At 38.0% G+C, this 12743-nt stretch overlaps 1 protein-coding gene across 1 annotated transcript; it reads left to right on the forward strand.

The window, feature by feature from the left end:
- Window positions 1-1713: 1713 nt before the first annotated feature.
- Window positions 1714-10490, forward strand: LOC124884010 (solute carrier family 35 member F2-like). Its single transcript, XM_047391592.1, has 8 exons — window positions 1714-1907; window positions 4942-5117; window positions 5539-5666; window positions 6667-6826; window positions 7142-7298; window positions 7383-7435; window positions 8382-8536; window positions 10041-10490. The coding sequence occupies exons 1-8, from the start codon at window positions 1798-1800 to the stop codon at window positions 10365-10367; spliced, it is 1266 nt and encodes a 421-aa protein (XP_047247548.1). The 5' UTR covers window positions 1714-1797; the 3' UTR covers window positions 10368-10490.
- The last annotated feature ends 2253 nt before the right edge of the window (window positions 10491-12743 follow it).

A 12743-nucleotide genomic window follows, 5' to 3' on the forward strand; every position in this document is an offset into this window, starting at 1 on the left:
ATCAGAGTGAAACTAACGTAACATAACTGGCGTCCCTATTTTTGGTTTATGTTTCATCTATTTTGCATTCATTGTTTTTTTTTACAGATATATAAAATCCAGCACCTAGGCATGCAAATGGCTTCTATAGATATTTATAAAAGGTTGGGTCGCATCCAGGAGCTCAGTGAAAATCAGTGTGGTGCTGTGATAGGTTGCCATTTGCCTTGTACAAATAAGTCCAGTCACTATAGTTCCTCTACCTATTCCACAGTCAGCTTTTAGTGGTATTATGACCAAAGTGGAAGCGACTGGGAAAGTCATCCTTCCAAGGCAAATATTATCCAGCTTTATTTTTCATTGGGCATTGATTTGCACTTTCAAATACAAATGTGACAAAGCTTTAATCTAACACACATCAGAAAAGTGAAATTTAGTTTTGTTCAATAATTTTTATTTAGAGAACGTTTTCCCTTCAAAGTATATATTAAGGTAATTTTTGAAGTTCTTTAAGTGTAACATGTCTTATTGGTGCTTTTAGTTTTAATAGAGCAACATATTACAATGTGTGAACAGAAGTAAATTTAAAATTGCTTAAAGATATGTATATAAAAAATACAATTAAATGGTTTGTTTTTTCCTTGTTTATTTCATCAAGCTCTAATAAATCAGGTAAAGGCTTTTTTACAATATTTTTTTATTTGGTTTTATTTTTTATTTCTAAGATGTAAACAAAATGCTCATACACATTTATACACATAATAAAAGCCAAGCAAATAAAATAAAAAAAAGCAATGTTAAAAGTCCTTCTTCATTTATTTAGTTTACATATACCAAAAAAGAATAGGGAAGAAGTGTACACTTGTTAAATCCCACCTTCTCCTTACAACTATGACAACTAAAATAATGAAAGGTTTTTCTTTCATTTAATTGAAGCAAATTATCTAAAAACATCAATTCCAGTCTCTTTATTTGTTGTTTGACTCACCATAAAAACAAGAAAAAAATAAAAATGGACAAAATGTGCTTGAGCTCTTAAAGATGCAAAGTTTCTGCAGTTAAATAATTGAAAATTATACAGGGTCCTAATAAATTGTTAAATTAATTTAATTCAATACCTTCGCTGTCATTGCACAACGTTCATCAAATTTCTGCTTGTTGGGTTAAATATTAAAAGGCATGACGGAAAGATGAGAGGACATACAAATGACAAAAATTGAATAAGACTTAAAAGACATAAAAATGCATTTAGATGGCACACAGAACACAGAAATAAGTATGTTGAAACTACATGTTCACTTTTCATATCACGGGAAATAAATTTGATAGATGTTTAAATAATCTACTTACACAGTTTTCATCATAAAAAACAGTAACTAATCTCTCTACCGTTAATATGTTTTGTGAAAGTTTTGTCTGCTTGAAGAGTGATGCTTATATGGTTTTCTTCACAGATGTATGTTTTTTCTTTTTTAATGATATGGACCAATTTTGTCTGAAATAAAGGTGAACAAATACTGTTACTGATCTCATCAGCAGAGGAAACACAGTGATTTCTTCTTCAAATTGTTTCATAGTTACTAAAGCAAAAGCATGATTATAGCAAAATCTTTCATCATCATGTCTCTCACAAGCTCTTATCTTACGTCCTGCTGATTTTCTCCTGCATTCATTTTAAAAACATAGATAAGTAAAGGAATGATCTTTGACCGCTGAGACCGTTAATCATTCAGCTCCGAGACAATGAAGGGAAAGGATTTTGAAAAGCCTGTAACAACTGAAACTGTGAGGACTTGTCAGCCACTCCAGTGAGAGAACATGGCTTCTAAACAATCGGAGGAACCATGCGGGGATATGAGCTCTGAGCACCAGCGTGGTGGATTTCTGGTGAGGTTCAGGGAATTCAAACCAAAGGAGGTTCTCACCCGGTGAGTGGATCAAATAACTTATTTGACGATATGACAGTTACTCTGTAATGATGTTTGCAGATATCTCGGCACAAAGCAAGATTGACAAAGCCCCGTTTAAGTGAAATTTGTGTAGGAGACCTCTTTTTAAAGAGCTCTTGGGCTAAAATCTTTTTTTCCAAGGAAACATATATGTAAAGGATTCAGGAGAATTATTTTGTAATTTTTTACTTAAAAATTGTCAAAAACATACATTTTATTTTCAGTCATGAATACAATCTTGCAAGTGATTCCCAAAACCTCCAACTAGAAACTATCGTTGACAAAATAAAACACTGATTTCATATTAAAATGTAATCTTTGTAAGTCAGTAAGTAAGTAAAGTTTATTTATAAAGTACCCATCACAAACACAAACTCAAAGCCTTGAACTAGGAACAGCCAAGGGATTCTGGGCTTGGGCTTGAAGGCTACGAGCAGCAAAATGCTTTGGTAAAAGCTGATACATATAATCAGGAGCTGTGAGGTGAGGTGGGAACCAGACCTTTAAACTGGATTCTAAAATCCACTGGGATCCAGTGTAGAGCGTAAAATGCCAGGGTGATATGAGAGTGTTTACTACAGGTCCTTCTCAAAATATTAGCATATTGTGATAAAGTTCATTATTTTCCATAATGTCATGATGAAAATTTAACATTCATATATTTTAGATTCATTGCACACGAACTGAAATATTTCAGGTCTTTTATTGTCTTAATACGGATGATTTTGGCATACAGCTCATGAAAACCCAAAATTCCTATCTCACAAAATTAGCATATCATTAAAAGGGTCTCTAAACGAGCTATGAACCTAATCATCTGAATCAACGAGTTAACTCTAAACACCTGCTAAAGATTCCTGAGGCCTTTAAAACTCCCAGCGTGGTTCATCACTCAAAACCCCAATCATGGGTAAGACTGCCGACCTGACTGCTGTCCAGAAGGCCACTATTGACACCCTCAAGCAAGAGGGTAAGACACAGAAAGAAATTTCTGAACGAATAGGCTGTTCCCAGAGTGCTGTATCAAGGCACCTCAGTGGGAAGTCTGTGGGAAGGAAAAAGTGTGGCAGAAAACGCTGCACAACGAGAAGAGGTGACCGGACCCTGAGGAAGATTGTGGAGAAGGGCCGATTCCAGACCTTGGGGGACCTGCGGAAGCAGTGGACTGAGTCTGGAGTAGAAACATCCAGAGCCACCGTGCACAGGCGTGTGCAGGAAATGGGCTACAGGTGCCGCATTCCCCAGGTCAAGCCACTTTTGAACCAGAAACAGCAGCAGAAGCGCCTGACCTGGGCTACAGAGAAGCAGCACTGGACTGTTGCTCAGTGGTCCAAAGTACTTTTTTTGGATGAAAGCAAATTCTGCATGTCATTCGGAAATCAAGGTGCCAGAGTCTGGAGGAAGACTGGGGAGAAGGAAATACCAAAATGCCAGAAGTCCAGTGTCAAGTACCCACAGTCAGTGATGGTCTGGGGTGCCGTGTCAGCTGCTGGTGTTGGTCCACTGTGTTTTATCAAGGGCAGGGTCAATGCAGCTAGCTATCAGGAGATTTTGGAGCACTTCATGCTTCCATCTGCTGAAAAGCTTTATGGAGATGAAGATTTCATTTTTCAGCACGACCTGGCACCAGCTCACAGTGCCAAAACCACTGGTAAATGGTTTACTGACCATGGTATCACTGTGCTCAATTGGCCTGCCAACTCTCCTGACCTGAACCCCATAGAGAATCTGTGGGATATTGTGAAGAGAACGTTGAGAGACTCAAGACCCAATACTCTGGATGAGCTAAAGGCCGCTATCGAACCATCCTGGGCCTCCATAAGACCTCAGCAGTGCCACAGGCTGATTGCCGCATTGAAGCAGTCATTTCTGCCAAAGGATTCCTGACCAAGTATTGAGTGCATAACTGTACATGATTATTTGAAGGTTGACGTTTTTTGTATTAAAAACACTTTTCTTTTATTGGTCGGATGAAATATGCTAATTTTGTGAGATAGGAATTTTGGGTTTTCATGAGCTGTATGCCAAAATCATCCGTATTAAGACAATAAAAGACCTGAAATATTTCAGTTAGTGTGTAATGAATCTAAAATATATGAATGTTAAATTTTCATCATGACATTATGGAAAATAATGAACTTTATCACAATATGCTAATATTTTGAGAAGGACCTGTAGATCTGGTAAGAGGTCTGGCAGCTGAGTTCTGAATAGTTTGCAGATGTGAAACTGATGATTTGTAGCTGTTGTCTATTAGTAACTAAAGTCTCTGAATGTAAACTTTCATGGAAATACCCTACTACCCTCAACTTAATCTTGATTTCTGTTTAGTTAGTGCAAAGGGGGGGTTTTGTACAAAATGTCCCTTGTAAGAGCAACCCCATGTAGGAACCACATCAGTTTTTCCTCCCAAGCCACAAGTCTCCATCAGTCTAGAGATCATTTTTTCTTCCAAAGTAATATCCAACATTTGCTAATCCTGGTTACCAACAAGTAGACACTTCTAGTTGTCAGTTTAATTCGGTTAGATTCGGGTTGTGTATACAGCACCAAATCACAACAAATGTTGTCTCAAGGCACTTTACAAAGTGGGTCCAACAGGAAAATGATCAAATTTGATTAAGCAGGCCAACATTTAGATTCTTGAAAGCGATTTTCAAAGCCCCACCCTCCAGCCCATTAAAAATATATGAATTATCCCTGACAGATGCCCAGCAGCAGAATAACAAAGCTTTAGAATAAAACCCCGTTCCACACTTTTTTTAATTTAGCAGTTTTAAAAGATTAAAATGTCTCTCCATTTAGCCTCTTATATTTTGGTTTATATAAAAAAAGAAGGAAATTAAATAAAACATATTGCTTACAAGACTTGTAAAGTGTGTTGCATTAATGTTGACCCTCACCCTTTTATACAAATGTGAGGAGATTATAGGTTTTCTCATTGATTTATTCATTAGTCTGGGAAACATATAAATAAAAGTGTCTCTAACCACTGATACATTTTTTTTCACAGGCAGCTCGCCAAGACGCTGGCCATGGGTCAGGGTCTAGCTGGGCTCATCTGTGGTACCGCAGTCACCTCTCAGTACCTGGCCACAGAGTTCCACCTGAACACGCCGATGCTGCAGAGCTTCCTGAACTACATGCTACTGTGTATCACCTACACTATCATGCTATTCTGCAGGAGAGGTAGCACTAATGCTAATAGCCCGAATGCTTGCTTTATCCAAAACATTTCTATTTTTAGTGATATAGTTGCATGCTAACGTTTTATAGCTCAAATTCCTCCATGTTTTCTTGCACAGCTAATCAATAGCTCTGAAGGATTTTGAAAGGTCTTCTGAGTTTTTCCAATTTAAAAAGACGTTCATTTGGACTTTTGCTGCTTTTTCACGCCTTAGAATGATAATTGCAGCTATAAGCTTTTCTGCGCTTCAATTTTTCTTAAGTTTATTGGATTTGTTTTATCAGATTACCATTGTCTGCAAAATTTAAAACGTATTTCATCTGATCAACTTATTTTTAACTGTCTGAGTAACTGTCCTTAAACTTGCTGGAGAAACAGACCCCTCATTACTGAAACTCAGGGGTGATCCCCTTTAAAACGAAGGGGATGGAAATATCTTGCAGATTCTTAAGAGAAGATGGTGGAAGTATTTGCTGCTAGCTCTGGTGGATGTGGAGGCTAACTACACTGTGGTCAAAGCCTATCAGTACACCACTCTCACCAGTGTGCAGGTGCGTACAGGATGTTTGTATGCAGCGGTTTTTTGATCTTTTACAGACAGAAATTTTTTTTATATTGTGTACAATGTTTGTCACTTTGGACAAAGTCTGTTTTGTTGTGAATTTTGTATAGCTGTTAAATAATCAGTTCATGATCTCCAGTAGTATGTAAGATTCTTTCTAACATTAGAAACGATAAAGGGGCGTGTCGCTGATGGTGTAGAGGTTAAAGCGGGCGACCATATAGAGAGGCTACAGTCCTCGAAGCAGCCGTCCCGGGTTCAAGTCCCGGACCCAGCGACATTTGCCGAATGTCTCCCCCTCTCTCTAACCCTCTTTCCTGTCTGCCTCCTGTCAAAAAATTAAAAATAAAGGCCACTATTGCCTAAAGAAATCATAAGAAGGGCTTATAATTTTCAACAATATTGTATGCTGTATGTTGAAAACTAAGTACACCCTTCCTGTTTTCATCGGTTTAAAAGTAGCATTGACTGGACCATGAAGTCCTCTGTACACCAAATTATTCTAGAGCCCATGTGAATCCCTCTGTCTGACAGCTGAAGCTTGGCCCAAACTGGGGCATCAACAGGACAATGATCCCAAACACAGCAGCAAACCTACAACAGAATGGCTGAAGAACAACAAGGTGTTGCAGTGGCCTAGTCAAAGTCCAGACCAAAACATGAATGAAAAGCTTTGGGGGGACCTTCTGAGTGGTGCAGAAACAAATCCATGCAAACTGAGGAATAGGAAGAAAACAACAAGTCACTGCTGCATAAGGTTGTTCAACAAGTTGTTGGACCATGGGGTGTACTTAGTATTTCATTTAGCTTTTTCATTTAGGCTTTATCTGTGTTAACTGATGAGAGTGTCAATTGTGGTTTTAAACACATGTTTGTTAAAATAAACTCTGGAAGACAAGATCATTTTTATAATTTTCAATAGGGTGTACTTTCTGTGACTGTATTTAATAGATTTTATTTTAGTTAGTTTGCCTGTCTTCCCACCCCAGTTGCTGGACTGCTTTGTGATCCCGGTCCTGATGGTTCTGTCCTGGTGGATCCTGAAGACCCGTTACAGACTGATCCACTATGTGGCAGTCAGCATCTGTCTGCTGGGAGTGGGGGCCATGGTGGGGGCTGACCTGCTGGCGAGAAGAGATCAGGGCTCTCGTAAGAACACCTGTGATGTTTTTACCTAGTTTTTAAATAACATTAGTAGGTGTACGTGGTTTTTTAGACCCCATTTTTGCATTTTGAGGCTGTTTGTTTTGAGTAAATTCTGACAAAGTATTTGTCAGGATGGGTAGGATTTTGAGCTCAGTTTGTTCATTTTGGTCCATTTCTAGTCTCTTATGTCTTAGTTGTTTTCTATTATTACTCGCTTCCCTCAGTGCCTCAGCTTCCTAGTTTCTCACAGCTGCTCCCCATCTGTTCACTTATTCCTCTTATGTCTTTATAGTCAAGTTGATTCTCCTCTTTCTGCAGCCTCCAACATCTTATTAGGTGACGGCTTGGTGCTGCTCAGTGCTGCTCTGTACGGTGTGTCTAACGTGTCTCAGGAGTACACGGTGAAGAATCTGAGCAGAGTGGAGTTCCTGGGAATGATTGGCCTGTTTGGGAGCATCATTAGCACCGTCCAGATGTGAGTCGTCATCAACAACATGAATTCATTTAACATCATGTTTAACCTGGGGGGGGCGGTTGACATTTTTTCCACTGCATGCAGGGTGATCCTTGAGCGTAATGAAGTCTCTGCCATCGTCTGGAGCTGGCAAGTCGGTTAGTACTCATTTCACACAGAAAAACGTTGAATATTAAGTATGTGGAAAACAGAAATAGGTAAGCATGCAAAGATTTTTTGTTATTCAAAATTACAGGTCAATGAAACTAAATTATGTTTTCCATGGTGGCTTATGCTGACAAAGAAAAGCAAGAACTATACAGTTGTGTGCTAAATATTTAAATTACACCTGACAAAGGCCTGATAATGAACCATTAATTTGATTTTGAAAGATCCAGACTTTCTTGCAATCTTTTCGTCTAAATCAAAAGTTTCATCTGTTTTTTTAAGATTTGGTTTTAAAAATGTTGTTCTTTTGGCTGCATTTTTCTTGGTCCACAGGTGATTGGGTTTTGGTTTTATGTATGTTCTTATGTATGTTCTATAGGTCTAGCCATATTCAGTTCCTTTCTATGTGTTCATTGTTGTTAGTAAGGTGTTTCCATATTATTGTTATTACTATTCTTTGTGCCTTTGGATTAATTTCTCTTAATTCAGTGTTATTGTTTTCTCCTTGCCTTGCTTTAAAGTTTATTTGTGTCTTACTTTAGCTCTCTCTGTGTTAATTAGTCTCCCTCCTTCAGTCTCCTTGTGGTCCTGCTGCCTCAGCTGCACCACATGAGCCCCTAATTAACTCTAACCTGCATCCTCCACTCTTCCCTCAGCATTTAAGCTTCTGGTTTTCAGATTACAAGAAAACCTATTATGATTGAAGAAATACTAAAGAAATGAGATGACTCGAGATCTTTTGCACTGTTCTGTATCCCTTATTTTTCTATTATTATTGAAATGTTTCCCACACACCAACATTTTGTTTATAACAACAACAGGCCGCATCTGAGGAAACAGCTCACCTGCAAACAAAACCCAATCATTAAGTTACTTGGATTTTCTTTACTGGACAGTGGGATTTTATCTGACTTCACTGCACTTGTCTCCTCTCAGGGCTCCTGTTCTCTGCATATGCTTTTTGCATGTATGCTTTGTACAGCTTCATGCCCATAGTGATGAAGCTGAGCAGCGCCACCTCCGTCAACCTCTCGCTGCTCACCGCTGACCTCTTCAGCCTCTTCTTAGGAATCTTCCTCTTCCAGTACAGCGTGAGTGACCTTACACATTTGCATATTTACCGGAGAGTTAATTTCCATATAATTACTCATTAACTTTCTTACTTTGTCTAATTCTGATCCAGTTATGTCATCTTCAAAAGTGTTCTCACTGAGAATAAGAAAACATTTACGGCACTGCTAAAAACCTGAAGGTTATAGCTGTAAACTGACAACATGAGTCACAAAATGACAGAAAATGAAGCCTTTTGTGCCATCTATTGTGAATTTTTAACACATGTTGGAAGCAGGTTAATCTGAAGTCAAAGTCCAAAGTCAGAGCCCTTCTCTGGGTCACAGTAACCTGGAGATTTTATAGAGATTCTGCAGTGTTAATGAATAATGACTGAAGTTAACCTACAATCTCACAGTCAATCAACCAATCAAACTTTATTTATAGAGCACTTTACATACCCAAGGTGACCAAAGTGCTGTACAGGTCCATAAAATGAAAACAAATAAAAATAAATATGAATTAAGAAATAAAACATAAATTCTACAGTAAAACAAATTGAATAAGAGAAGTTAAAATAATACAAAAAACTTTGTTAATAAAATCTGCCTGATATTTCTGCTTGACTTGAATTAAAAGCCAGGTTAAAAAGCTGAGTCTTTAAATGAAACAAAACATCATTCACCAGTACAGTCATCTGTATTCAGAAAGTGTTCTCTCACATGTTGAAATTTTTGACAGGGCAGTTAGAAAAATATTTACCAGGGTTAATAGGAGGCCTTTAAACAGAAAATAGTAGCAGAAGATGAGACCTATAGAGATATTTGATCATAATGCACAGCAAGATGTTCATATAAAAGAAAGCCCAGCAAATCAGCACAGACATCTCATACCAACCAGCATGCATGGTGGTGGAGGTGTGATTATTATTATTTTTTTTGTTGTTGTCACAGGACCAGGGCACCTTTAGTTATTGAGTAAAATAAAGTCCTTTATATAACAAAGTATTCTAGAGTCAAATAGGAGTACATCTGTGGACAGGTAAAGCATGGCCTGATTGGGTGATCAACAGGATGACCAAAACAGAAAACGATTCAAGTGTTAAAATGCCCTAGTCAAAGTCAATGCATCAGTCTGATTAAAATGCTGTGGGACCTTCAGAGGTCAAGAGCGAGAGGCAGGTCTTCTCATCCAACATTAGTGTATGACCTCACAAATGTGCTTCTGGAAGAATGTTCAGAAATTCCCATGAGCACGTTCCTTAACCTGATGGACAGCTTTCCCAGAAGAGTTGGAGCTGTTAGAGCTGCAAAGAATGGACCAATGTCATTATGAACCCTGTGGGTTAAGAATTGGATGTCACATAAGTTTATATGCTAGTCGCAGCATGTTTTATTGTGTATGTGACATCCTGAGCATTGAAGAGACAAGTAATTTTCTCATCTTATCACCATCTCGTATTTAATTTCATTATATTTTTCTCTTTGCATCTGTGATATTTGTGAACTTATAGCTATAAACTTTTTGCTCTCTATATCACCTCAGTTCTCTGGACTCTATCTGGTCTCCCTTGTGGTCATCCTCGTTGGCTTCATCACCTTCAACGCTGTGCCGACACCCACCATTCCCACAGCCACCAGCATTTCTTCTTCTTCCTCCTCAAACTGTGAGGAAGGCTTCTATGAGAATCCTGGGGCAACTGAGAATGACGTTACCAGTGAGGATGCACCCGTTGAGATCCCCATTGAGGTAGAGGAGGAGGATGAAGAACAGCAAGCGGATAAAACTACAAGGAGGGCTTCTGATTTATCACGGAGACTTGGAGAGGAAACTGATGAAGATCGTATTGTTGAATGCAGCACTCAAATGTAAACAGCTCAAGCGTTAAAATATTAACATTTATTTATTGAGTTGTTACTGTACAATGGTGCACATGTAGAAATATTGCAGAAATGCTGTGCCAATGGAAATAAACACGAGGAATTTTTATTACTATGTGTTGACTCCTGACTGGGAAAATACACAAATCCAATAATATGATGCCAAATGAAAGAAAATAAAGCTCACAGGCTTAGAGGACAGAACAGTGGACATGTGCTTACTCTTCACAGCCACAAGGTCCTGGGTTCAAATCCCAGGGAGGCTGGGGCCTTTCTGTGTGGAATATCCGTTTTGTCAAGGTGCTCCAGTTTCCTCCCACAATCCAACAATATGCCTGCTGGCGGTACTGAATTGCTCTTAGACGTGTTAGTGTGCATTAAACATTGTTTATCCCATGTGTGTCTTGATGTTGGGGAACACCCCAACCCTGAACCCTGAAAACAATTAGGCTGGAACAGAAAAATAATGGTTGCATAAAAAACAGAAGGAAAAAATTACACGACAATCGTCTTGTAAATTTTGACCCAAAAACACATGAACTTTCATTGGAAAGTTTGCATCGACAAGGTCTTGGGTTCAACTCCCTTTTCTGCGTGGAGATTGCACATTCTCCCTGTGCAAAAAAATGCATGTCAGGTTTATTGTCTTCCTAAATTGTCCTTAAGTTTGAGAATGTGGGTGTATGGTTGTGTATCTGTGTGTCTCCCTTTGACAAACTGGTGACCTAAAGGTAGGCAGTAGCAGATTACATTACATTAGATCCTGAATACGTTATTGTTCGTAACAGCTGCTTTTGTGAACTTTTTTCTAATAACAAGACATTGTTACTAGAGAACTCTTATGATGTTAGAGTTTCAGAAGTATTGATCCAGATTATTTAAGTACAGATCCCTCCTCTTCATCAGTCTATTAGTGGGTTCTGCAACCTGCAGCTTGGAGTCATATTTGGTTCTCAAAGGTTTCCAGAGTGACTCATAAAACTTTGGAGAGCTGAGCAGTGTTTTTAATATAATAAAAAAGGAAACTTTTAGCATATTTTCTCCAACAGAATTACAATGATGGTTCAAAATACATTTTTGTTCATTTTTTTTTTGTCCTCAGGTCCGAAACTACATGTCTTATAGTTCATTCTGTGTAAACATGAAATTAAAGAATCTGCATTCATTTTCTGTAAAAGGTTGATGTTTTTCCTTTTTTCACCTATATATCTGCTTCAAATGGAAACAAAAAAAGAGCAAAACTGGCTCTTTGGACCGGAAAGGTTGCCGATTCCTGGTCTAACCAGAACATGTTTGTTGCTGTATTAAAAGGAAACAGTTGTGAGAGCTGCATCAGACGAGTCTGTGGAAGTTTTCTTCAACCAACTTTCGCACACCATTGGTATATAATTTTCAAAACCAGCTCCTGGTGTGTAAAGTTTGGGTCCAACTTTATTTCCTTCAAAGCATTAATACATTTTTCTATTATAGATCAAATAATCAGATCCTAGTATTTGTTTTTTCACTAAGGTTGTTTATTTCTCGACACAACAACTGTCTATCTCTCAGATATAACAGTGATTATCAGATTTGTTTTGTTATCTGAACCTTTTATTGCCACAAGGCCATTTAATCTCTGGAGTTACTGCTGCAACAAAAGCACAACATAACTATAAACAAACCTCCATAAATATTGAGGGTTGAACCTGTTCAGATCAGGCTTCTTGTTCAGAAACAGTATTCAAGTATAAACAAGAGATTTCTCATTTCCTGTCTAATAAGGAAGTTGCTTCATTCTCTGAGAAGAAACCAACCCTTTTTTTTAATTTTAGTATATCATTGTTCGTCTCATTTTCCTTTCTCTCGCCCTGAAATTCCTTCTCCGGAGCTCCTTCAGATTTCTGTTTTCCTGGTCATTTAGACATCTGCATTCAGTTTTTCCTCTGGAGTTCTCTAAACAATGAAAAACTATAACAGTTTCTGAAATAATGGGATCAGCTCTTCTGGTAACAACAATCATGCTACGTTCAAAGTAACTTTCATCCACTTTCTTCCTCATTCTAATGCTTTGTTTGATCTTCAGGAAGTCATCTTCACCACATCTAGATGATTTTTCTTATTTGCTATTTTCTAATAACATTTTCTTGGTCAAGAATTTCAGAACACATGTTGAAAAGGCCTACCCATTAATGTGTATTTGCATATTCTTAAAACTTGTTATTTAGATTTTTACAGTTTTGATTTTTGCAGTTTTCTTGACTGAACCAGCATCCACCTTGCTGTACTTAACTGCTTGCACTTTAACTGCTAAGACACTCCACATCTGAGTCCTGGGGGAGTTGTTTTATCATCCTGCTTAACAGACCTTCCTCTTTATAGTCTGCCTAAG

Source organism: Girardinichthys multiradiatus, chromosome 18 (assembly GCF_021462225.1).
Source record: "Girardinichthys multiradiatus isolate DD_20200921_A chromosome 18, DD_fGirMul_XY1, whole genome shotgun sequence".
NCBI classification, from domain to species: domain Eukaryota; kingdom Metazoa; phylum Chordata; class Actinopteri; order Cyprinodontiformes; family Goodeidae; genus Girardinichthys; species Girardinichthys multiradiatus.